Consider the following 27,147-nt stretch of genomic DNA (forward strand, 5'->3'; position numbering starts at 1 on the left):
TTGAGTTATGTCTTTTACAACATTATCTGTGTCCTCTCTCTCTCTCTCTTTGTAATGCCAGAATATAGGCTGCTCTATGCACACAGAATAACCCTTCCTACATCTGGGCCCCTAACCTACTTCCTTCACAGGTGTTACCGATGATACTAATGAAGGCTCTGTTCCATTCTGGTCAAACAGAGTCAGGGTGCTGCTGTGCATGTTGGCTCTCTGAAAATATTAATTCTGCTACACCAGTGGGTCTGGTTCCAAATGGCCCCGTACGGGTGTGTAACTGAGTGTGTGCAAATGTACAAATGGTTCCATTTGGTTCCAATTGTACACTCTCAGAGTTATGGGAGTCCTTGAAATGAAAAAGTTTGAGAACCACTGTACACTAAATGGAACAGAGCCTTAATTAGTATCATGTTACCATCCTGGTAACACATGGTAACACCTGAAGGAAGTCATGGTAACACCTGAAGGAAGTCGGGAAGTAGGAAGAGTTATTCTGTCTTTGTGCCACATGTTCTTGATTGCTTACTTACTTATTCCTCACTAACTCCTTGATTGTTGTCCCTTCTCTCTGGATGAAGAAGAGAGTGACGATGAGAGGACACAGAATGACACCCCCCGAGAGCACGAGGAGCTGAACCTAAACGTCACAGAGCGGGCGTCTCGCAGGGGGAAGAGAGGAGCTTGGCCGTGGGGACGAGGGAGGAAGCATGCAGCCACAGTGGAGTCCACCGCATACAGACTGGTGAATGAACGCACTATAGAGCCGCTTTGCTGATATATTCGCCATTATTTGCCTTTTTTCTTTTTCTTTTTCATCGGTATCAGTAATTATGCTGCTGCCGTGTCCTGATTTTTAACCAGTTTAAACCTGGTGTCCCTAATTTGGGCATATAGGCGAAAATGTTGAAAACCTTTCAAAAGTTTGGATTGAGCTTGAAGCTGCACTATGTAACTTTTGCCCTTCTACCCCGGTTTTGAACCCACGGGTTCAAATCATCAAGTGCTGACATTTTGTGTCAAACCAGAAACAGGATCGTGTCAAAGGTCATGTCTCAGCTAGACACTGCAGGATCTAAATGTCTAATAGAAGAGCAGGGAGACAAAATACAACCACCGCAATTGTATGAGTCATATTGTAGTAACATACGCTACCCACATACATTTTTTTAAATTAAATAGATTATTCATAAAAAATAAGTTACATAGTATTAAGTGGTTAAATAAAATAAAATCAAGTGGTTAAATACAATCAAGTTCAGTCAGGGTTTGTTTTGCCTATCAAAAGATTATTTTTATTTTTATTTATTGTTTTTCAAATAGAAATGTTTGACAAAATCAGTCTGTCTACAGCACACAACTGTATCTGCTATGTGTAGATGCAGAAATGTACAGTCCCAAGACTCCCAAATCATACTTAGGCGTAATACTCCTAAAGTGCATTACTCTTTCCTATAAGTTGTTTGGATGCACCTATTTTTGTCTGTAAATATACAGTATAATGGACCCGTTTCACAGCAGACATTTTGATAGACCTACACAGCTGAATTTAGCAACACTAATTGTGTGTGCGTGTCCTTGAGGCGTTTCTTGCCAGTGGTAGAAATTAACTAAGTAGCCTACATTTACTTAAGTACTGAGGTATTTGTACTTTTACTTTTACAATTTCCAATACTTTTACTTATACACTGGATCTCGGATCCAAACATTATATTTTTATTCCACTATGTATGTGAAAACTTTAGTTACTAGTTACTTTGTAGATTTTGATTATTATTACAAAACATACACTAACCACTTCAGCCCCATATACATTTTGGCCATTTGAAAATAGCCAAAAATAGCTCACAATGGTTGTGATCTGCTATTTTCAGAAGACTTTTATGCATTTTGATAACTTTTGAGTACTTTCCACTTTTGGTACATTAAGTACATTTTAGTTTTGTACTTTTACTCAAGTACATTTTGAATTCCGGACCACCACTGTTTACTCTGATGACCAGAGTCTCCCAGGGCTCTATACTAGTCCCTTGTTGTCACTCACCACTAAATGTTTGCAGAAAATAGTCGATCTACAAGCTCAAAATGCGTCATCGTAATGCGTTGTGAGCTGTGTTTGTGGATCTTGTTTGGGGGTCCGGGTACCTGACAGAATCTGTTCAGGTCGGGTGTCCACGAATGCATATTGTCCTCGACATCATGAGAAGTTGAACCACTTATTTTAAAGGACATTAAATCCCAAACAAGCAACTGCACTTTAGACACAAGCCCAAAATAACACAACCCACAACCGCAACTAGCATTTACATGCGGCTTTACCCAAATGTCGCTTATAATCAGCAGACTTGGCAACACTGGTCCAAGTGTTTAGACAGCCTATATTCATGGATGTGTTTTAAATGTTCCCTATAGGCAGGGCTAGGGCGCCCTCTGCCTGGCTGGGGGAAATGGGTCGCTGAAGGCCTTCTGAGTTTCATCCTTAAAGATCTCCATGCTGACAAGACCAGGCTGATGGACCAATGGAAGAGCAAGGGAGGAGAGGAGGAGGATACCGATGAAGACACCGAGGAGGAGGAGGAGGAAGAGGAGGAGGAGGAGGAAGAAGAAGAAGAGGTTTGACTTAATTGTGTTTTTTGCAAAGTATTTGTTTCTTTAAATGGCATTAATGGAAGTAGGCTGAGTTTATATTTCCAGAAATTACTTTCTGATTAGGTCCAGACTAATATAGCCTATTATTATAATGTAATGTAATGTAATTTAATATAAATATAATACTACAGTAGATATACATTACTTTCTGATTAAGTCCAAATACAAAGCCATAGATCGGTCATATCCCCAACCGCTTAGCACAATCCTTAAAAGTTGTTACTCTGTATGTTGTAGAGCACAATATCCGACTCCAAGTCTTAGGAATTCATTATTGGGTGAATACACACACAGCGTGCAATCGTTTTATGCCACCGAGATCAGTCTGCCAACTGGGCGAGGATAGGACCTATCTATGGGAGATCAGTCTGCCAACTGGGCGAGGATAGGACCGATCTATGGGAGATCAGTCTGCCAACTGGGCGAGGATAGGACCGATCTATGGGAGATCAGTCTGCCAACTGGGGGAGGATAGGACCGATCTATGGGAGATCAGTCTGCCAACTGGGGGAGGATAGGACCGATCTATGGGAGATCAGTCTGCCAACTGGGGGAGGATAGGACCGATCTATGGGAGATCAGTCTGCCAACTGGGGGAGGATAGGACCGATCTATGGGAGATCAGTCTGCCAACTGGGCGAGGATAGGACCGATCTATGGGAGATCAGTCTGCCAACTGGGGGAGGATAGGACCGATCTATGGGAGATCAGTCTGCCAACTGGGGGAGGATAGGACCGATCTATGGCTGTGTATTTTGGTATGTACGTCATATATCACTGTCATTCTAGGGCTACCTCTATATGTTTGTTTTGTGATTCTGTTCTTTGATAGGAAGGAGGAGAAGAGGAAGAGGAAGAGGAAGAAGAGGAAGAGGAAGAAGCAGGAGGAGAAAATGGCAAAGAGGAGGAAGAAGAAACGGAAGGAGGCGAGGGAGGAGAAGGAGGTGAAGAAGGAGGAGAAAAAACAGAAACAGGAGGTAGGGCTGTCACAATCACACAAATAATTGAGATTAACTATTAAATAATTGTGTTTTTGGAATTGAACATTGGAACATTATGAATATAAATTACATTTCTGTTTGCCATTTAGGCTTTGTAATAAAAAAGTGCACAGGGCAGATATGACAAATAATTTAAATATACCAAGACATTACTGGCATTTATATACATTTTATACTTTAAAGGTAAAAACTGCGGAAATAGCTGATCTACAACGTAAGCTTGTAGACAAAGTGACACGTTATAAGCTTGTAGATCTGCTATTTCTGCTTTTATGAGTGGCGCTCCAATGCATGGCTTTTGAAATTGACGTCATATGGCGGCCAAGTCTATGGACTTTTTTAATGTTTGTTTAGAGCACTTATGATGTAAATCGTTTGTTTAGACGTCGTGTGGACGATATAAAATAAATACAGTGGGCCTCACCTTTTTTTGTGTCAAACGATTATGACAAAATAATTGCGACTATCTCAAATAATTGCGATCAGACGATTATGTAATAATTGTGACAACCCTAACATCAGGAGGAGAAGAAACAGAAACAGGAGAAGAAACAGAAGGAGGAGAAGAAACAGAAACAGGAGGAGAAGTAACAGAAGGAGGAGAAGAAACAGAAGGAGGAGAAGTAACAGAAGGAGGAGAAGTAACAGAAGGAGGGGAGGAGGCAGAGGAGGAGGGTACCCCACCCGTTCAGACAGAGACGCACACAGAGTTGCATCCTGAAGACGTGGCAGAGCAGCTGCCTGGGACGTGCTGGAGGGAGCACGGACACATCAACTGCAAGGCCCTCGGCATGACTCACCTGCCAATCATCAGCGCTGACCCCTCGGTCACAGAGCTGGACCTGCAAGGTGTGTGTGAACATTAATATCAATTACCGAATGTCTAGCCTCGGTACCCAGGCTTATATTTTCCTTCGCATTCAGCTAAAAAAAGAACAGTCTGGGGAAACGCATTGGAAGATTTGGCATAGGAAGCTCACTTCCTTGTATTTCGCTATCCAATAACAGTGCAGAGGGGCGTCACTCCAAATTTGGTGTCGTCCGTGTTCTCCGCTGTTTTCTACCGGGGAGGGGAGGAGGCGGGCCCTCAGATCGGTGAACCAATAGGATCCATCGCCGTACTCACGCCGGCACCAATGGGATCCCGCCTTGTACTCACTGGCACCGGCCCCTCTAGACCCCCGCCCCTCCTCCCCACCCCCAATACAAACTGACTGCAAAAATAACATTATAATAGAGAAAATATATCATAAACGAATACTGAAACCAGATAGAATCATTAAGGAAGGTTTATGCATGTACTATGTAAGCTCTTAATTTCCATATTCCATAGCCATTCAGTTGCACAAAAAAGAAACTTTTGTGGAGAAACCCCCCCCCACCCAAATACTTTGGGGATCCCCCAAAATTATTTGGCGACCCACAGGTTGAGAAACCACACAGGCTGGGCCTTTATGACACTTATTTATTCACTATGATGATTTATTCACTTGTTAAAATCAAGTTTTTATGTGGACACGACCACCAGTTCATTAAGTATGCCTGGTTTGCCTGGTGGGTGGTGATGGGTGGTGATCCACCTGAACTGAAGCCGCACCCACAGCTGTAGTTGTATGATAAAGGTGGAGGGGTTAGGGGAGGGGCTGATAATGTGATGTCACTATATTACCGTTTATTTCATTGGCCCGTTTGACTGTCAAGGGTTCAGCCTCCAGGAAGAAACCCTAAATACAAAGTTAATACACCATTGCACGGCCCAGGCGGTGGCGTAACCGTCTGGGCACCCGACTGGTAATCCAGTCGCAGTGTGCCGCGGGTTCGACTCCCGAGCCTGACACGGCCTTTACTGCATGTCTTCCCCCCATCTCTCTCCCGTTTCCTGTCAGCCTACTGTCTGTCCCTTCAAAAAACCAATAAAAGCCGCAAAAAATATCTTAAAAAAAGAAAATACACCATTGCACATAAAAACGACTCCAGGGTGTCTAATGAAGTACTGTCACCTCATAGACACATGAAAAACTATGAGAGTGTACTACAAATGGAACGGGTCCATTTGGGCATGGGCTATTTGCAGCGGGCAGCTATTTAAACCTCCCTGCTCACTGCTCAACACCCGTAATGGTCCATTTGGTTCAATTGGTACACTCAGAGATATGATGCATATCATCAGACTGTAAATATGCCATGTCTCTAGATATCAGGATGACGATGCATGCAGACATACCTTGGTCATCGTGTTCAATGTTACTTCAATGTTACAATTCAATGTAATTTATCAGTGATCAGTGGTTCTCAAACTTTGTATTTGGCTGTGGACCCCCATCCGACAAGGTTTTGTGCCAGGCACCCCCAGAAGAGAAAACCTATAAGTAAATGATTCAAACTGTCCCCCAAAAAAACGATATTCTTCCACAAGATGTAGGCCCTACAAGCTCACAGTGATTTCTTTTGAATATCCAATGTATTAAGTGGTTAAAATGATTGTGATGCTACATTAACTAATTTTGTTAGGCTAAATTGTTGTTGTTATTGTTTTTCTTTTAGAGAACCACATCAGCCAGATCGCCCCAAGAGCGTTTTCGGGTCTTCCCCATTTGGAAACACTGGATCTGAGTAAGAACCAACTGTACGACGAGTCACTGAGCCAAAACCTCCTGTCAGTAAGTACTACCGTGTTGTGTGCACAATTTAAACCCCCCACATAATCATATTTGAACTGGGGACCTCCAAAATAATCACAGACAGACAAATCCAGACGTTAATCTTATATGACAGAAGTCTTACGATCTCATATCAGAGATCAAGAAGGTATACAATGCTGTGGGTTCCCTGGACCCGGACAGTACCACCGTCGATAACATCTCCAAGAATCTGGCCATTAACGTGGCGTACATTGACCGGATGAACATGGTGGACTACCTGCGGCAAGTGTCTCCCAGTAAGACAGTGAGAAAAGTTGTATGAGGACATGGCGCTCATGAGAGACGACGTGAACCTGAGGATTGAGAATTCACGTTGTGAAGAGAACTCTGCGGAGTTGGGGAAGCTACGTGCACAGCAGAGTGCTTTGCAGGGCTTCAAATCCCATTGCGAGTCTGTCCTAAAGATGAACGTCGCAAAACCTGCCAAGGCGGTACCTTCCTGAAGGAGCTGGCCCATAAGCTGAAGGACAGAACCAGATCCAGATGCACGGGGCCACAACCCTGATCAGTTCATAGACCTTTGGGGTTCTGTTGTCTCGTCAGCGGGGGACCGCGTCAGATGTATCGGGCAGGTTTGGGCCTGTGACCTGTCCCTGGTACAACAAGCCGGGAGGCTAATAGGCCCAAAGCAATCTAGTCAGCTTGCAGCTCGCGCCGGAGTTTAAAAACAGTGCATAATGATAAGATCAGAGATCAAATAACTTACTCGATTGAGTGTAGTTTCACTGAGATCTTGCAGTTCTCGACTCGCGGTCCAAGTAGTCGAACTCTTGTCCTTTTGAGACTACCTGAGCAACCACAATCTGTCGTCAGTGATCGAGCTTGGAGGTGTTCTCTCTATGCAGAAGAAAAACCGAATGGCGGTCAGTGACTGATTGAGCGCACTAGTACCCCGGAGGGGAGGAGCTACGAACTTCGTCATGACGCAAAAGCCCAGACTCTTGGAGAGTATGTGAATTTATAAGGAAAGTTCTGTCGAATATGTCAAAGATGCCATATTACACTAAGCGAATTGCTCGCTAATGCTTGTTTACATAACCAGGGTTATGTTATAACCCAAAGTTAGGTGGTTTCCTCCCGACAGCAACGAATAATGTAGGACAGTGATTTACTACGACACTATGGAATATTATAGGAGTCCAACTACTAGTGGTTAACTCTGAGAGTGTACAAATGGAACCGTAAGAGTCCATTTGGTTCCATTCATATACTCTCAGAGTTACAGACCAGTTATGGTCATTCAGGGCTAGCTCTTTGTGTTTCTGGTAATATTATTGTCGACTCATGTTGTATGTCCGTGGTAGAAATGTTTATTTTGACAGGAATGTCCATCATTGAGGCCTTTGAGGATTCAGGGGCGATGAAATTTAAACAAAACATCTTAAGCCCTGTCTCAAAAATAGGGATGCCTGGTTGAAAGTGCCTATTTAATGTATTGAAGACAATAAATGTGTCTACAACATGTATGTACGTACATCTACATGTATTTGTCAGTATGTCACACGCACGCACGCACGCACGCACGCACGCACGCACGCACGCACGCACGCACGCACGCACGCACGCACACACACACACACACACACACACACACACACACACACACACACACACACACACACACACACACACACACAGGATCGATGGGGGTGGTTTGAGATCTGATCATAAAAGACTTATCTGAAGAGATCCAGAGGTGGTGAAAATGTGCATCCAATATCTGAGTTGAATGTTAAACGTGAACGCCAGGGGGCGACATTTGCCATGCATCCACTAAGGGACATCCACTGAACTGCCCTGGTTCAGACTTGACTCACTATATAATATCTCTGTGCACTAACTACATTTTTGGACACAGCTGTGTATCCCAAAGATCTGTTTAGCCTTTGTGATTTTTGTGATTTTTTTACCTCAAGAACAGATTTATAATTAGGCCTAGTGAGATATCACTTATATGCCGATAACCGATTTGACTGACTGACTGTTACGACCCCCTGTCTAGGGTAGGGGGAGGTGACATAATAATGAGGAGACAGCTTTTACAAAATAAGATTTGTTTATTATCTCACCTTTTTTTCTTTTGACAGAGACAAAAACTTGTCAATTCTTTGTTGGTTCAAAGAAATAATGGCTTCAGGGTGTCTGTTACATTGAAGAAAAACTTGCTATGTAAGAAAAGAAAATTACCCCTAACTAAAGTCCCTAACAAAGTGGAAACAAAAATACAGTTATACTAACCTCACTACACTAACTAACAAAAATACAATAACACTGACCAATTGAAACATTTTTAAACCCTTTTATCCGTTAATTATTTGCGTAGTAGTAGTTACTGTACTATTTGTAGGGCAGTATGTGCAGCCTGCGTAGCTAGTTCAGGCATACAACTCAAGACCGTTCAGGTGACTATCATTGTAGACGGAGCCCTGACGCCAAACTATGCTTCATGTCTATCTACGTATACATGCTCAATAAATATTCTAAATTCATTCTAAGAGTTGTCTGACTGAAATGGGTAAAAGCAGTGGTGTAAATTAACTAAGTACAGTACATTTACTCAAGTACTGTACTTGAGTAATATTTTAGGTAATTTGACTTTACTTTTTCAACTTTTCGCTTTTACTCCACTGGGAAATTGTGAGTACTTTTTCCAGAACTGACCAGAATCTACATTAGCTAATCCCTGCTAAGAATAGCATCCGGTCAGCGACTGACCACAGGCCCAATCCAGACGCCGCTGACCACACCGAGGCCACACCTTACCACATTCCAACCAATGGCTGCGCGTCACCAAAGGCCCGCTCCGTCAGGATAGGCCGAGCAGAATTCTTTTAGGAAAACAGCTGTAGCCAATGACGTGGAAGATGAAAAGGGAATTATTTTCAGAAGAAGAAATGTTTTTCTTTTCTTTTTTTCTTTTTTCTTTATTTCCCAGTAATGACAGAGTGGTGGATGGTGGGTGGACTGACTGACTGACTGGAGGGACACTGGGAGAGACTGTTTCACTAGACACACACACACACGCACACACACAGCAACCACGCCAAGCGCTCAAGGGCCACGTAGAATGGCATTTAGACCCAGAATACTGCATGATGGACGGCTGACTGGCAGTGACTGCAGACACTGTTCTGATCCTCTCTCATTTTCAAGCACAGCTCTGTGACTGCCAGTGTTCTGATCCTCTCAGTGGTGAACAGTTCATGACCAACTAGAGTACTGTGTACTTAAGTACTTTTTTTGAGTATCTGTGTAGAAACGACATGCTGAAAGAGAACCCGGAAGAGAGATTCATTCAAGTGCCGGAGCTTTGCCTCTTGGTAGGGCTGTCACGATTACAAATTTAAGTTGACGATTAATTGTCACACAAATAATTTGCGATTAACGATTGAATTGTGTTTTTTTGCATTGAACATTGGAACATTATAATTTGGTTTTCTGTTCCTTTTAGGCTTCGTAATCACAATTTGCACAGGGCAGATATGACAAAATACATATGACTAAATATAGAAAGAAATCACAGTCACATTTAAATAATATTTCCAAAAGCTACGCTTGCCGTTTCTGCTATTTTTTGAAAAATGTTTGAAAATTTACATTTTTCAGCATGGAAACGAGTGACAAAATAATTGTGATTATCTCAAATAATTGCGATTAGGCGATTATTATGTAATAATTGTGAGAGGCCTACCCCTCGGCCTACCCCCTCGGTTCCCTCTCTGGTCTCCTTGTCCACCGGGGTTGAACCGGTTCCGTTATTGTTTCCCCACCTAATTTTGAACAGGTTCAGATTGTTTCTACTAAAGAATAATTGGTTTAGAACCCTAGAAGTTGGTTCAGAACGGAACGGAACGGAAAATTCCTTGGTATTTCTTGCCCTGAAATGGAAACCAAAGTGGCTCTCTTTTGGGCCTCGACCTGAATAGTTTGGGAACCACTGTGTGTATAGAATATGAACCTCTGATCTCTACATGTGTGTTGTGTTGAATAGAATATAAACCTCTGGTCTCTGTGTGTTGTGTTGTATAGAATGTAAACCTCTGGTCTCTGTGTGTTGTGTTGAATAGAATGTAAACCTCTGGTCTCTGTGTGTTGTGTTGTATAGAATGTAAACCTCTGGTCTCTGTGTGTTGTGTTGTACTTATAGAATCTGAACCGGCTGAGGAAGTTGAACTTGGACAACAACCATCTGACCAGGATCCCTCCGCTGCCTGCCTCTCTGGAGGAGCTCAAGATGAACGGAAATAAGCTCAGCACACTTACCGCTCACTGCTTCACAGGTGTGTGTGTGTGTGTGTGTGTGTGTGTGTGTGTGTGTGTGTGTGTGTGTGTGTGTGTGTGTGTGTGTGTGTGTGCGTGTGCGTGTGCGTGTGCGTGTGTGTGTGTGCGTGTTTTTGACAGAGAGGAGTAGGCAGAATCACCAAAAGTGTCTGTTGATTGCACAGGACAAGAGTTCTTTGAAAGTTCTATACCTTTGAATTTGTAAAAATTCACAATGAACCTTCATCAGTGTCCCGTGTCCGTTGGTTGATTAATTGAACACTTTATTTGCAATTTGCAGAAAAAAGCACAGGAAAGTACAGTTCAATACAAGGTCTGCTAAGATGATTTAAAACCCAAGAGAGCACTATGGGCTTGTTTCCATCAGGGTCCTTCATATTAGTTAAATTCATCAGGACATTGATTTAATGAAATACAGATATACAGTACTATGCAAAAACATCATATCATCAGTTAGAAATCAGAAGAAGGAATATGTACAGTAATGCTGCGTTCACACGGGAAGATGCAAAGATCACAGAGCATAATTTGTCACGTTGTCGCCTTGCTCTAATCTGTTGCGCACGCGGTCGTGACGTCATCAAGCGTGTGTCCGTAGTGCCGCGTGTCATTGCAGCTACAGCTGTGGCTTTGTAGCTCTGCATCTAAAAGTTGAACCCAGCTCAGCTTCAATTTTTAGCTTTGTAACTTTGTAACTGTAGCTACAAACGTCAAATGCATCTTTGCATCTTCATGTCGCTGGCTTCCTTTGACAATGAATGGTAGACTGTATCTTTGCATCTGCCCGTGTGAACGCAGCATAAGGGGGGGGGGGGGGGACTTTGGCTTTTTACTGGGGTCAGTTTCGAATTGCACAGCCAAGAGCACTTATGTGTCCATCATGTCCCTGTCCTGTCCTCAGGTCTGTCCAGTCTGTTGTCTCTGTAATGTGTCTGTCCATCATGTGTCTGTCCTGTCCTAAGGTCTGTCCAGTCTGTTGTCTCTGTAATGTGTCTGTCCATCATGTGTCTGTCCTGTCCTCAGGTCTGTCCAGTCTGTTGTCTCTGTAATGTGTCTGTCCATCATGTGTCTGTCCTGTCCTAAGGTCTGTCCAGTCTGTTGTCTCTGTAATGTGTCTGTCCTGTCCTCAGGTCTGTCCAGTCTGTTGTCTCTGGAGCTAGAGGACAGCGGCCTCTACGAGAGCATCGTGTCCCCTTTGGCCCTCCGACCACTAGAGGGCCTCCTGCACCTGAAACTGGCTCACAACCGCTTCCGCTTCCTGCCAGAGGGCCTTCCTGCTTCCCTAAAGGTCCAGTGTTTTATGTCGTTTTAGTCGGTCTTTTGAATACAATTCCATTTAATTTTAGTTATATTTTAGTCATCTGAAATGTTTTTGTTTGAGCCGACTAAATATCATGGGCCGGATTTCTGTCTGCTAAATCTATAGTTGTACAAAAATGTATTTTGGCGAGCCTTGATGGCGTCATAATGCCTGATTTTACACTTGGTTGCATGCTGAAAAGAGCAGATCTACTTGAAGCTCACTACGTGTCACGCTTATCATTATTGCTCTCCTACAATCTGCACGACAACAATGCAGTGTCCTTTTTAACTCTCTCCATGCATGTGTCATCTGTCTGCGTACAGGAGCTGAAACTGAACGACAACGGCATCGAGGCGTTGACTGAAGTCAGTCTGAGACAGTGTGTCCATCTGAAGGAGCTGAATCTGAGTCACAACGTGCTGCACGAGTACAGCCTTGCTACCGGGGCCTGGGTCCATCTCACGTAAGACATCCCTCCCTCTACTCATCCATCTATTCATCTGTCCATCCATCTATTCATCTATACATCCACTATTCATCTGTACATACATCCACTATTCATCTGTACATACATCCACTATTCATCTGTACATTCCAGCACGGCGCCATGGCCCGATTTCTGGGTTCGATGCCGAACCCGATTTTGCAGAGTCCTAGACCAGTGGTTTAGCCTTGCAGACACAAAACTAAAGAAGATTCTGTTATCGTTGGATAAGATTCTGTCCACAATTCCATGCTGTATTGATGTGGTTTCATAGGAGAGATCAGAGATAACAGGCAAACGATAACAGGCAACACTGGTGGTTCCCGAACCACTGGTGGTTGAGACTCACTGTCCTAGACCACTGACATGCCGATAATCAATTTGAAAAACAGATTACATTTGCTATTTAACATTTAACGTATAGCTCAGATCTACAAGCTGAGCTTGTAGCTCACATTTTGGAAAACATGATTGCCAATACGATGATGTCATTAAAATGGTCATCGGTCCCACCCTAACTCATAGGAGTGAGAGTGCTGTCCTCAACACATGCTGTCCTCAACAATTCTACAGCAGTGCTTCTCTAACCTTTTTATTTGGTTGCTGTGCAACTAGGCCTCAGACCCCCATTACACTGACATTGTACGTGTGTAGTAGAGCACAGAAGTGACAGACATTTTGTGTCTCCACAGAGAGAAAGCCCATTCATGTTTCCCATGCACAGTTCACAGCAGTGGCAGAACTGATGGGGAAACAATACAGTGCATTCCAGCAGTCCATGCGTTGTAATATCTAATGTGTTGTAGTCCCCCCTGTCAGCCACAAGAGGGAGCCCTGAACTTTGGTATCTTCAACTCAACTCCTATTTTATTTGGCCTCCTAAACTGTGTGCTCTTTTTAATATAGGCCTATATATTATATTATTTGTTATTTTCATTTTTAAGAACACAGAATGAGATTCACAATAACACAGTATATGTGTCCCCTGGCTTTCATTCTAGAATGAAACAAAACACTTCACAAAGATTTCTGTCCTCGGCGGATTAAGTGATGATTAACTGGATTAGTGATAATAGATTCAATGTGAGATTAGTAGTTCTGTTTGTTGTTTAGCGTGCCTGTCCTTTATTTAGCCCCCTTTCCTCCCCCGCCTTTTTGCCAGGCCGCAGTTGTAATTAAGAATGATTCTGTTCTTAAGCTTTGCCTTTGCCTGGTTAAATAAAGGTTAAATTATAAATAAATCCAAATAAAAGTCCTCAATATAAACGGATATATGAGACACAGACGCACAAACAGCCGAACGCACGTACATGCACGCACGCACACGCACACACGCACTCACTCACGCACTCACGCACGCACGCACGAACACACACATACACACAGACACAAGCATGGACACATATCTTGGAAGTTTTGACAGCTGACCTTGTGCATTTTGATGAGCGTTCGTGTGAGGGAGAGCTTGAGAATGAGAAAGAGAGCGAGACTGTGTGTGTGTGTGTGTGTGTGTGTGTGTGTGTGTGTGTGTGTGTGTGTGTGTGTGTGTGTGTGTGTGTGTGTGTGTGTGTGTGTGTGTGTGTGTGCGCGTTTGTGTGTGTGTTGTTTAAATATAGTGAATTCCAGTGGGTTTTTTTCTTCGCTCCCTGGGATCCTTGTGAACCACAGTGGGAGCTTCAGGGGAACAGAGGCAGAGAGAGAAAAATGCAACAAAAAGAGGGAGATTGTTTTGTTCTCTCTGCCTGATCCACTCCCAGGAACCATGCACGGTCTGAAAGGCACAGAGAAATAAAACCATGCACGGTCTGAAAGACACAGAGAAATAAAACAAAGCAAAAGAAGGAAGACATTAGGAAGATAATTAACCAAACGTGCATGGAACCGCAACAGCTGGTGAAAAACAAAATTTAGAGCACAGGCTTAATGGACAGACACGGGTGGCATTTTCTGTTTAATAAAACGCTGGAGAGACATGGAGAACAAACATTCTATAGCAATGAATACTATCACAATATAGAGCTTTTTAACACGTATTGTAACCAAAGAAAATTACTTTTAAGTACTGTATTGTACTGTAAATATATATGAGGTGTTTGTACTTACGTGTATGTCGTTTAGTTTTTTACATTTTGCCTAAGCTGAGCCATGAAAATAAATTGTACTGAACAGAGTGCATTGGATTTTCTTTGAGTTCACCCCTATTTGCACTTGATGTCTGCGTTGTCCCACTACCACAGAGGAAGGAACTTACCTATTATCGAACCCTCTCTAACGAGTACCTGTTTCCAGTTACTGATAACCACGCAGCGCTTCTTCTTATCTTTATTCAACGTATTTGTACTTCACTTGAGTATTTCCAATAGTTTTACTTCTACTCCACTACATCTCAGTCCGACTGTTGTACTTTTACTCCTCTACATTTATTTGAAAACTTCAGTTACTAGTTCAACCATTTGGAAGGAGATGAAATGCAAGCTATTTTGAAAATATGTATATACATTTGAAAACTTGAAATTAGACATTCACTTCATAATGGGTACTTTCTACTTTTGTTACTTTTAAGAACATTTTGATTACAATTTCATTTTACTATTACTCGAATACGTTTTGAATTCCAGACTTTTTCCCCTGTAACAGAGTATTTCTACATTGCAGCATTGATACTTTTACTTTTAATAAAGTAAAGAAAACAACACTGTAAAACGTCAAAACCAATATTTATTGGTCAGTCCTAATGGAGTTCTCCTTAAACCTTAAAGCCCATAAGCCAGGCAGCAGTGTGACGCTGCCACTGCCATGATGTGCTCATTTGACCTTTGACCCTTTCCCATTTGACCCGTGATCTCATTAGAGCGCCAGGCTTCCACTGTGCGTGCACGGCGGGCTCATTAGCGGGGTTCGCTATTTTAGAAAGCTGACCTCGAGAACAGAACCATAGATCACTGAACTTTAACTTAAGACCAGACTGGAAGTGTAACCACTAAAAACCACAAACATTTTCACATCAAGTGCCCATTATTTATGTGGCATTTGAACCACGGACGGACCACCATTTGATGAGATTTAGCCTTGCAGACCCAAAACTGAAGAATATTTTGTTATCGTTGGCTAAGATTTTGTCCACAATTCAATGCTGTTGGCAAACACTGATAAAAAAAAACTATTCTTCTCCATTGTCTTGTGTAGACGTAAAATGAAACCAATTGGACCCGTACAGATCCATTTGGTTTAATTTTACGCTCTCAAGAGTTAAAGCTCTATAAGGGTCCATTTGTTTACCAACTCTCCATCATTTAGCTGGGGACCACCTGGAACCCCCTCAAAGACCACTGGTGGTCCCCGTACCACTGGTTGAGAACAACTGACTTAAACAACCAGAGGACCCCTATAGCTTAGACCCCACTACATTATTAATTGTCTTGCAGATTAAACTCTTTCATAAATGTCATAGATACTCGTTGGACAGCAGTATATCATTAGTGTATGTTGGATTCATGACTTCATTTTTGAGCAGCGGTATAGCCCCTCCAATGCATGGCTTTCCGAAATTACATCATGCAGTGACAGCCAAGTCTATGGACTTTTAATGTTTGTTTAGGGCAGTAAATTACAACGTAGGACGTCATCTGGCTGATATAAATACTGCCCTCGCTGCGAATTCACTTAATACAAGTGTGATTTTTATTTATAGTAGCCAATTATCTTTACCCCCTTGTTCTCCCTAATTTAGTCGTTATGCCAATTAATTCCTCCACACACATTTCTGTGTTGTCACTGCTGTTGTATATCCTACTGGCTCTGCCTGTGAGGAGCCCCCACCGGGAGGATGTAGGGCCTTCGTCCTACTCCTCCCACTCAGTGAGGAGCCCCCACCGGGAGGATGCAGGGCCTTCGCCTTACTCCTCCCACTCAGTGAGGAGCCCCCACCGGGAGGATGTAGGGCCTTCGTCCTACTCCTCCCACTCTGTTAGGAGCCCCCACCGGGAGGATGCAGGGCCTTCGTCCTACTCCTCCCACTCAGTGAGGAGCCCCCACCGGGAGGATGCAGGGCCTTCGCCCTACTCCTCCCACTCAGTGAGGAGCCCCCACCGGGAGGATGCAGGGCCTTCGCCTTACTCCTCCCACTCAGTGAGGAGCCCCCACCGGGAGGATTTAGGGCCTTCGCCTTACTCCTCCCACTCAGTGAGGAGCCCCCACCGGGAGGATGCAGGGCCTTCGTCCTACTCCTCCCACTCTGTTAGGAGCCCCCACCGGGAGGATGTAGGGCCTTCGTCCTACTCCTCCCACTCTGTTAGGAGCCCCCACCGGGAGGATGTAGGGCCTTCGTCCTACTCCTCCCACTCTGGTAGGAGCCCCCACCGGGAGGATGTAGGGCCTTCGCCGTACTCCTCCCACTCTGTTAGGAGCCCCCACCGGGAGGATGCAGGGCCTTCGTCCTACTCCTCCCACTCTGTTAGGAGCCCCCACCGGGAGGATGCAGGGCCTTCGTCCTACTCCTCCCACTCTGTTAGGAGCCCCCACCGGGAGGATGCAGGGCCTTCGTCCTACTCCTCCCACTCAGTGAGGAGCCCCCACCGGGAGGATGCAGGTCCTTCACCCTACTCCTCCCACTCTGTTAGGAGCCCCCACCGGGAGGATGCAGGTCCTTCGCCCTACTCCTCCCACTCAGTGAGGAGCCCCCACCGGGAGGATGCAGGGCCTTCGCCCTACTCCTCCCACTCAGTGAGGAGCCCCCACCGGGAGGATGTAGGGCCTTCGCCCTACTCCTCACACTCTGTTGTTAGGAGCCCCCACCGGGAGGATGCAGGGCCTTCATCCTACTCCTCCCACTCAGTGAGGAGCCCCCACCGGGAGGATGCAGGGCCTTCGTCCTACTCCTCCCACTCAACACTCCCCACTGACAGGTGCGGCCCCCAGCCCGTAGGAGTATGTGCAATGACCCATATCATCGTCGCTCCCCTGAACATGGGTCAATTATATGTACGACCCACAAAGCCAGTTGCACCATGGTGGATTCGAACCCACAACCTCCGTGGTGGTGGGCAGGGACTTTTACCACTGTGCCACCCGGGCGCTGGATTCATGTTGACCAATTAACCAATTTAAACCTCAATACTGTGTCACCATCAAGGCTGGCAAGAACAGTCGCACGCACAAAGAAGAGAAGAGCAATGACTTCCAACAGACAGATTAGATGTCGTTGATCAATTTCTATTAGGACGTGTGAGACTTAATCCATGCCATGTTGAACCACTTTTTTCTGCATTGTGTTGAGAGAGAGAGAGAGAGAGAGAGAGAGAGAGAGAGAGAGAGAGAGATTTGAAACTCATTGAAGTGGAAATTAAATGTGTAATTATTATTGCTCCGTTACTACACATTTGTGTTTAATGTGTGTATAATTGTGACAGACAGGCTCAGAGACCATGATCTAAGATGAGCAGGACATTATGCAGAGACGGAGAGAAAGAGGGGGGGGGGGGGCAGGGGGGAGGAGAGAGAGGGAGAGAGAGAGAGAGAGAGAGAGAGAGGGGAAGATGAGAATGAACCGGATCATGCTGGTTCTGGTTAGTGAGGGTTGGATCTGACGGACAGAGCCAGTGTTTTTGTAGCCTCCTGCCAGGCAGGGTGTGATGGATGGGGGGGGGGGGGGGACAGGACAGTGAGGGATGGAGGGTTGAGGGCGGGAGGGGAGGGGGGAACAGCGGTGGTGGAAAAAGTACCACTGTGTGTGGGGTTAAATATGTGGGATTTTATTTAAATGGCATTCATAAAATCTACGTCCCAAATACTTTGATGCCCTCAAGTATAGACGAATCCACAGAGGGGTGCCCTCCATGGCTGCAGTGCCCTGTTGGCCAGGTGTAGTTATTCAGTGCTGATTACACCTCAGTAATGGCTGCGCCCAGGGCACCCTTCTGTGGATTCCTCTACAGCAGCGGTTCCCAAACCTTTTTGGCCATGCACCCCCTGTTACCTCCCGACCTAGCTGATGCACCCCCCCCCCCCCTCCCACATGGAAATATAAATTGAATAAGCTAAATAGAGACATATATTTCCTATTTATCCACATATATGCACATATATAAACCTGAATATGGCATATATATGCAGCATAGGCTATATTCTGCATATACTTGCCATATATTGGCATAATATGTTAATTTAAAATAAAACCAAAGCACCACCATTAGCCTTTTCATGTCGCGTACCCCCTACAAGGTGCTCGCGCACCACAAGGGGTGCACGCACCACAGGGGGTGCATGCACCACAGTTTGGGAACCACTGCTCTACAGTACGAGAGTGTGTGTGTGTGTGTGTGTGTGTGTGTGTGTGTGTGCGCGCGCGTGAGTGCGCGCAAGAGTGTTTGCAGTACACACATACGTTACGCAGTAATAATAGTTTTCTCATTTGTCCATGGCTCAGCTTAATGGATAGAGAGAGGATATAATGCTGTATTACAGTTAATCGTCACAGTCTGCAGACTTGCTTCAGACATGTCTGAGACGGTGTATTTGGACAGGAGCGGCCCAGCGCTTTAAAAATGTGCAGAGTGAACAGTACGCGCAAATTCAGCATGTGTGTGTGTGTGTGTGTGTGTGTGTGTGTGTACAGTATACGTGTGTTGTACAATCAGACAACACACGTATACAATTATCTGAGCATAAATCATGCTGCTCTTGAGAGCTGTGAAATTAGCTTCTCTTCCTCAGGGCACGACTAACTTGCTTTCTTACTTACCTTTTAACACACACACACACACACACACACACACACACACACACACACACACACACACACACACACACACACACACACACACACACACACACACACACACACACACACACACACACACACACACACACACACACACACACACACACACACGTATTTCCTTTCATCTTCTGGCAGTGCATGAACCCATCAATTCCAATTTGCAGCTCTAACACCACGTCAACCGTGTTCTCCGTCATGTCCTCGCCATAACTCCATAACTCTGTCTGTCATAACGTATGCAGATCTAGGCACACTACTACACAGTGAAATGCTCAGAGGGCCATCAGGTTTAACCGGAAGGCTCACCAAAAACACGCTCACCCCTAGTTTGTTTTTTTCACGCCAACCACACGCTTCTTGTATTCTTGTATTTAGTGTTACTGAGATTAAGATTAAGAAATATGTTTTGACATAGTTTTACTGAGGTTAAGTTAAGGAATAAGATTAGGTTTTGGCACCGTTTTACTGAGGTTAAGTTTAGGCATATTGAGTTAAAGATTAGGAATAAGGTTAGGTTTAGGCATAGTTTTACTGAGGTTAAGGTTATGAATAAGGTTAGGTTTAGGCATAGTTTTACTGAGGTTAAGGTCAGGAATAAGGTTAGGTTTAGGCATAGTTTTTCTGACGTTAAGGTTAGAAATAGGGTTAGGTTTAGGCATAGTGGAAAGCCAACATCTTAACCACTAACCCAAAGTAATATCCCTGTGATTCGGGGGAGATAATAGACTTTTTAGGCCATCAGGCTGAGGTTGTAATGTGAGCCACTCTGCTACACAACCAATTGTAAAATCTGCCATTACGAAGCCATCAAGGCCTTTATGTCGACAAAATCAACCATAGATGTAGTCAACTAAAATCTTATATTTAGTAGACTTCTGACTAAAACAAGACTAAAACAAAAACTTTTCAGATGACTGAAATGTGACTAAAACTAAACTAAACTCAACACAGCAGCATGGTTTGTTTTTGTTTACATCCATCCAACAATAAATCTACATAAGCACAATAATTGCATTACTGGTAATATGTTTTCAAATGTACCGTGCCCCGTTTTATTATTTTTGGATGTTTGCAAATATTATTTTCTTTATCAGAATATTGTCATTATTGCTGCATACTAGCTGTATGCAGCAAGTATGCTGAAGTTTTTTTGGATGATACTGTGTGCTGTGCTGCCAAGAAGTCATTAACAAAACAACCTTGGAAATGTCCCAGATACTTGATGGCTTTTGCCAACAGGTTTTTACTTTTTAATAAGAAATATTAAAGTTTTCTGCCTAAAGGGATAGGCAGAAACACCTACCATCTAGTCTAGATGGTAGGTGTTTCATAGCTCTGCAGCAGACCAATTTCCAAATTGTTGCAACATGCATTGTTTCATCTCAAACTAAGTAAAGATTTCTGACAAGCAATATTTGTTGCCATACAGTCATACTGACACATACTGTACACATTTACTTGTGCAAGAGGAGGTCTGTGACAGACCTCCTCTTGCACAAGTAAATTATTAAAATCATATTTTTTGTGCAGTGATTCCAAACGTGCGCTGAACGGTACGCGCCGCCCTCCATCAGCTTGACAAATGGGCCGTGATGTTCCCTCATATCATCCGATGACAAATCAGTTTATAATATCCTGAAGAATAATATCCAGACATAAGCCTGATTCATACTTCAGCCACGCTCCGTGCCTGAAAATAGCCGGCCTACAAGCTCACAGCGCGCCACAGACACAGCATGCTGTGAGCTTGTAGATCCTCGGCAGACGGATCGGGCCATGCTTGGCTGACGCCTTCTGTCGAGAGCCCATCCGTCATGTTGACGAGTCATTTGGGCACTCGGTTAGGTCCGGTCTCGCCTCAGCTGGCTGCCGCTGTTGGCACGGCCCGCCTGACTGCCGGCCCGGCTGCCTGGCAGGCCTGTCTTGCCCACTTAGTGTGCCAACTTGCATAAGTGTGTCTGAGTAACACTGGCACAGTTGAACACACACAGAAGGGGGCTCTGTGTGTGTGTGTGTGTGTGTGTGTGTGTGTGTGTGTGTGTGTGTGTGTGTGTGTGTGTGTGTGTGTGTGTGTGTGTGTGTGTGTGTCATCCTGGTTCTTAATAGATTCCAGCTCCTCGAAGGAATGGACCATCGGATCGATTACAGTTGGCCAACTTCTTGACGGGGGGAGAAACTTCCTTAGCCTTAGAATGTGTTTGTGTTTGCGCGTGCGTGCGTGATTGAAATAACACAATTCTGTGAAAATACAAGCTGACAATGCATCACGTTGTGAGCTTGTAGAAAATATAGAAAGCTGAAGTAGTTAATATATATTTAATAATGATAATCAAAAGTAACTAGAAACTAAAAATAGTAATAATTGTAGTGGAGTAAAAGTACATTATTTGGATCTGAGATGTAATGGTAGTAGAAGTAAAGGTATTGAAAATTGGAAATACTCTGTAATTGTACATGTGCGTGCATGTTTGATTGTTTGTTGCCTTAATTGCTCAATGTCCTCTGCGTGTTTCTATTTAAATGTTGTCATTGTGCTCTCTCTCGTTTCCGCGGCCCTCGTCGCGTCCCCATCTCTGTTTCAGTAAAAGTCTTTATGGTCGTATTAACGTGATGTTTTATGACGCCCTTGTGAAACACGAAGGCCTGTATAACCCAGGCCAGGATTCCTGCAGTCGACCCAACTCCCTGGGTTAAACCCATAGAGTATTAAAAGGACAGAGACTGAACCAGAGCGATAAGCGATAAGTGCATTCTGTACTATGGCCATATATGGAGCGTGTCTTGAATGCACAGGGTTTGATGAGGTCAGATCAACAGATGGACGTGACATGCATGTTTTCATAGTAAACTGCGACCTGCAGTCACAATTATGGTTAATAGTAAAATGTCACAGATGCTCTCCCGGTTTTAATGGGTTCATTGAATATGGACCACTAACCACTCCTTGGCAGTTTGTTTGTTTGTTTCCGATTGATCCGGTAACTCCTGCTGTCTCTATGAAAGCCCTCAACAAGGAACCAACGTGACTCATAAAACTCCCATGAGCTTCAAAGCCACTCTGAGGAGAGTCGTCGTGGCGCGTGTTGGCGTGTCGAGAGGTCAGAGTTGATTGATTCAGACACGTTTAAGAGTGCCGGGAAGCAAGTGGCGTAAAGTAACTGATTGCATTTACCCAAGTACTGTACAGTTTAGAGGTACTTTTACTTTACTGGAGTATTTCAATTTCAATGAGTACTTCCCTACTTTTGGTACTTTAAGAACATTTTCAGACCAACACTTTGTACTTTTTTATTCAAGTAAATGTAGTGTTTTCTACGTTGCATTATTGATACTTTTACTTAAGTAAACGTGTGTGAGTACTTTTCCACCATGCGCTGCTGGGAAGTGAGCGCTCGCTGATGTGTCTTATATGTCAACATCCAACGACACACGCATCATGCCCCACCCTCTCTCCTCGCTCACACCTCATTGGTTCTCCCGTCCGGCTGCGCTCCGCAGCCATTGGCCCTAGCTGTTTGGTGTTCGATCTACCACTGCATTGGTCGTTCCACAATTTATGGTCTGTAAGTGAAGTGGGTGCCTGGGGAACAGGAAATGAGCTTGCTGTGGTGTTGTGAGCTGTCTGCACGCCCCCTGTAAATGCACACAGCTGCATACGATCAGTTAACCCCCCTGTATGCTACCATTGTTACCACCTTGCGTCGTGGAAGTCTGTAGGCAAGAGGAGCTGGGAGACAACATTCAAGGTGGTTGTGTTTATGCTTTAATATGCATGATGTCATGGGGAGGGAGTACAATAACGCTCAATTCAATTCAAAGGAGCTTTATTGGCATGAGAAAATATTTCAAACTAGAAAAAGTGCCCTTCTGGGCACAGGTCTCCACCAGGATTTCTTCCTCAGCCTAGTGGGAATATGCGTGCACAGTTTCATCGCAATCGGACGCTGCGTTGAGGAGTTGTGGCGATTTGTACAAAGCGGGCTACTCCTGAAAACTGTAGGAGCCAATCATGGCCAATCAGGATGGAATATGAGAAATCAAACAAACCTCTCTTGATCACATGACTATGGAGATCATGTGTACCGATTTGCGTGAAATTTGGATAAAATCTGAAGGAGTAATAATAGAAAATGTGTTTTACATATGTCGGCCTCCTGGTGGCGCTATAAAGAGCAGATGTGAAAAATTCCAGGCAAAGGTTTTTCCTTGGCCTCTAGGGAGTTGGCATACAAAGTTATCCACAGATCCGTGCAGTTAGAGGTAAAAACACTTTTCGGCCAGTTATAGCACCACCTTGAGGCTGAGTTGAAATTGTTCATGTGGCATTTCGTCCTCGGCCTAGTGGGAATGTGCGTGCACAATTTCACAGAAATCACGCGATGTGTTCATGATTTGCAGCATTTTGTTTGAAACTGAGCACTCCTGTGAACTTTGGAAGCCAATCTTAACCAATCAGGATGGAGTCTGAGAAATCTGAAAGATTCGTTGAATGGCTCTAGAGAGACTGTGTACCAATTTGCGTGATGTTTGGACAAAATCTGTAGGTGTACTGTGCAAAAACTTGTTTTGCACAAAGCGGCCTCCTGGTGGCGCTATAACAGGCCGTTCTGGAAAGTTTGGGGCAGAGGTTCATCGTTGGCATCCAGGGAGTGTGTGTGCAAAATTTGGCATGGACCGGGTTAACGGTGCCGGAGATTAGCTGCTCACGGACGGACGGACGGACGGACGGACGGACGGAGTGCAAAACATACTCTCCCCCCATGCCTTCGGCCTGGTGGAGACAAATATAATAAAAACTGTTGAAAATGGAGACAGTATACAGTTGGAGGGCGTACAGCATAAACAGAGCTATGTCACATTGCGTCAGCACATGTTATACTGGCTATAAAGTTTTTTTGAAACAAATAGCAGTCACAAAAAATCCTCACATTTCAGATGTGTTTAACGGTCTGTTTACATGTGCAGTACTGTAGGTCTACAGTTCTACTCCATATACAGATAGTAGTCCTTAGTGTTTGTATTCCATTGGCTAACCTTTTATCGCAACAGTTCACAAATCTTGCTGCTGATAGCAGATTGTTGTTGTCGGCCATAGTTTCAAACTCATTTTGGGTGTGTGTAATCTGTGGGAAATGTGTGTCTCTGATGTCTTGGTATAGTTGGGCAGGTGGTTAGAAACTAGAAAGTGTAGCTCTGTTTCCACCACACCACACTCAGGTCGGTATGGTGGTTCTGCCAGCGAGCACAGGGATCAGACCATAGTTCTTCTACTCTGCTACTAAGGAAAAGCTGAGCCACAACAAGACAGGCTGTACCAAAACAATAGGCCTGGCTGAGACATATTGGCTCCTACAAGCTACAACATATCATATATTATATTATTACGCACAAAGATGAACAAAGTAAGGTAATATGAGTGAACAGGGGTCAGTACACAGACAAATGTGTCCGTGGCAAAGACTTGGTCTTGTTCGTGGCACATCTTTGTGCCACATAAGACCCAATTACTGAATGCCAAGTTCTCCAGAATATGTATGACACTTATTTACTATGACACTATGGCATATTATGAGTCCAACTAGTACTAGTGGGTATAGTGGTTCTCAAATGTTTTATTTGTGTACAAATGGAACCATATAGGGACCCATAAGGATCCATTTGGTTCCTGTTGGTCATTCAGGGCTATCTCTTGATGTGTTTCTGGTATTATTATTGACCACACATTTTGTATGTCCATGGCAAAAAACACATTTTGACGAAAATGTCCACCACCAGCCAGCATGGCGATGACCCCTGTGAGTGAAGGTTAGATAAACAACCACAATATAATGCAATTCTATCACGATTCTTCCTCACTCCTAATTCTGTCTCTGCACCAATCCCAGAACACCTCCCTATTAGTTCTGAACAATCTGTTCCACCACCCCCCCCCCCCCCCCCCTTTCACGTGCAGCCCACACATCTCTGCCCCCCAAGCCTAAAGGGCCCCTAAAGTTCCTAAACCCTCATATTCTCTCACTTTGTGTACCCCCCAGGGTTCATTATTTCTATTCCCCCACTCTCCTACACTGTGGAATATATCCCCCACCCCCCTCCAGCGTAGCCTCCCTCCCGCTCTGAAATCCCACCCGGGGCCAACATCAGGCCAACGTCCTCCCGCTCTGTAATCCCACCCGGGGCCAACAACAGGCCAACGTCGGCTCCAGCTGTGGGAGTCCAGAAGTGAGGCAGAGCTATTAAAACAAAGAGGCCCTCATCAGTCCGGCGCCCTGGAGGCAGAGTGAAAGTGGCAAGCCCCGTCTCTAGTCCTGCGCCTGTGCATTGTAAAACACTTCTGCAAAGTGGACAGGTCCTTGGATCTGGAGTGATGTGACGCCACCTCGGTTCCTCCATCGCGCTTTGCGTTCAAGTCCCTGTCTCTCAGCGGTGTCTGTTCTCCGTCTCTGTCTGTCAGTCTGTCTGTCTGTCTGTCTGAATGAATGGCTGCCGAATCTGTTTGTGATTCAGTGTGCTCTTTCTTATCAATTCAAGGCTACAGTAGTTGAATGCCAAAGGGTGAATTTGACAAAATGTTTCTCTTTTGCCCATCTTCTCAGCTAAATCCCTTCAATGTATTTCTCTCTCTCTCTCTCTCTCTCTCTGATTATGGTTTTCAGTTTGCTTGTGGTTCGTTTTGTTGAACTAAGTTCAGATTTTTCTTCTTCTTTTTTCTCTGTTTTGTTATGTTTTGTCTGTAACTAAGTTACTAAGTAAAAGTAAAAAGGGTGGGCGTAATAAGCTTTGGCTTCAGCCGTCACCTTTTTCAGTGTCACCTCTGTTTATGAAAACTAAATTGAAGTTTCTAACCATGTAATCGAAAAACACAGAAATAAACCATTCATTCATTCATTCATTCATTCACTTTCTGTTCAATGTCGCAGTGAGTCCGTACCTTGACATCACTTGTCCCCTTTTGTGTCTCCACACACACACACAGCGTCCTGGAATCCTTGGACCTGTCGTACAACCGCTTCACCACCGTGCCGCTGTACCTGCCGCGCCGCCTACGACACCTCAGCCTCCAGCACAACACCATCAGCCGTGTGTCCTCCGAGGTGCTCAAGCACCTCCAGCCGGGCCTGGAGAGCCTGCGGCTGTCCTACAACGACCTGGGGGACGAGGGCCTGGAGCGGCTGTCCTTCCTGGGCCTGTTCCGCTCGCTGCAGGAGCTGCTGCTGGACAACAACCGGCTGAGGACGGTCCCCGCGCGCATCCCCATGTTTAAGAAACTGAGGGTCCTGCGACTGGACGGCAACCACATCAGGTAGGCCACTGCTCACTGGTTGAAAGCCACTGCCCACTGGTTGAAAGCCACTGCTCACTGGTTGAAAGCCACTGCCCACTGGTTGAAAGCCACTGCTCACTGGTTGAAAGCCACTACCCACTGGTTGAAAGCCACTGCTCACTGGTTGAAAGCCACTGCTCACTGGTTGAAAGCCACTGGCCACTGGTTGAAAGCCACTGGCCACTGGTTGAAAGCCACTGCTCACTGGTTGAAAGCCACTGGCCACTGGTTGAAAGCCACTGCTCACTGGTTGAAAGCCACTGCCCACTGGTAGGAAGCCACTGCCCTACTTGATCCCACTAAAGAGTCACACAAAAGCATCAAGACCCACTCAGGAAAAGAATGTTTGGGCACTATATTACCACCAAAAGTACAGGTAAAGGGTTTTCTTCTGTGTGGGTCTTAGATATTTACCAGTACACACTTTTGCTACAAAAAGTACAACTGAAAGGTCTCTTAGCATTATCCACAAAGAGTACAGTACGTAAAGGTTTTTTCCCTGTATGGGTCCTTGTGTGCTTTACTATTTTTTCCTTCTTTTTAGTACTTGAGATAAGATATGTGGTATGTGATAAGTAATGTGTTGGGCAGAAACCTCTTAAATATCTGTATTCTAACTTTTTGTGTTTTA

The 27,147-nt window shown here is 44.5% G+C and overlaps 1 protein-coding gene across 4 annotated transcripts in view; it reads left to right on the forward strand.

Moving 5' to 3' along the window:
- The window catches only part of LOC310861676 (extracellular matrix protein 2-like), a 34,646-nt gene that overhangs the window by 698 nt on the left and 6,801 nt on the right, over positions 1-27,147 (forward strand). Inside the window, exons 2-10 of one of the 4 annotated variants that reach the window (XM_083769238.1) lie at positions 579-739; positions 2,407-2,607; positions 3,476-3,620; positions 4,167-4,493; positions 6,189-6,304; positions 10,494-10,626; positions 11,758-11,915; positions 12,254-12,393; positions 26,169-26,495. In XM_083769238.1, the coding sequence (XP_083625364.1) occupies positions 579-739; positions 2,407-2,607; positions 3,476-3,620; positions 4,167-4,493; positions 6,189-6,304; positions 10,494-10,626; positions 11,758-11,915; positions 12,254-12,393; positions 26,169-26,495 (1,708 nt within the window). Of the gene's footprint in view, positions 1-575; positions 740-2,406; positions 2,608-3,475; positions 3,621-4,166; positions 4,494-6,188; positions 6,305-10,493; positions 10,627-11,757; positions 11,916-12,253; positions 12,394-26,168; positions 26,496-27,147 lie in introns of all 4 variants that reach the window. The other 3 variants (XM_083769240.1, XM_083769239.1, XM_083769237.1) reach the window with 3 other exon arrangements.

This window comes from Protomyctophum parallelum (genome assembly GCF_964188405.1).
Source record: "Protomyctophum parallelum genome assembly, chromosome: 7".
NCBI classification, from domain to species: Eukaryota; Metazoa; Chordata; class Actinopteri; order Myctophiformes; family Myctophidae; genus Protomyctophum; species Protomyctophum parallelum.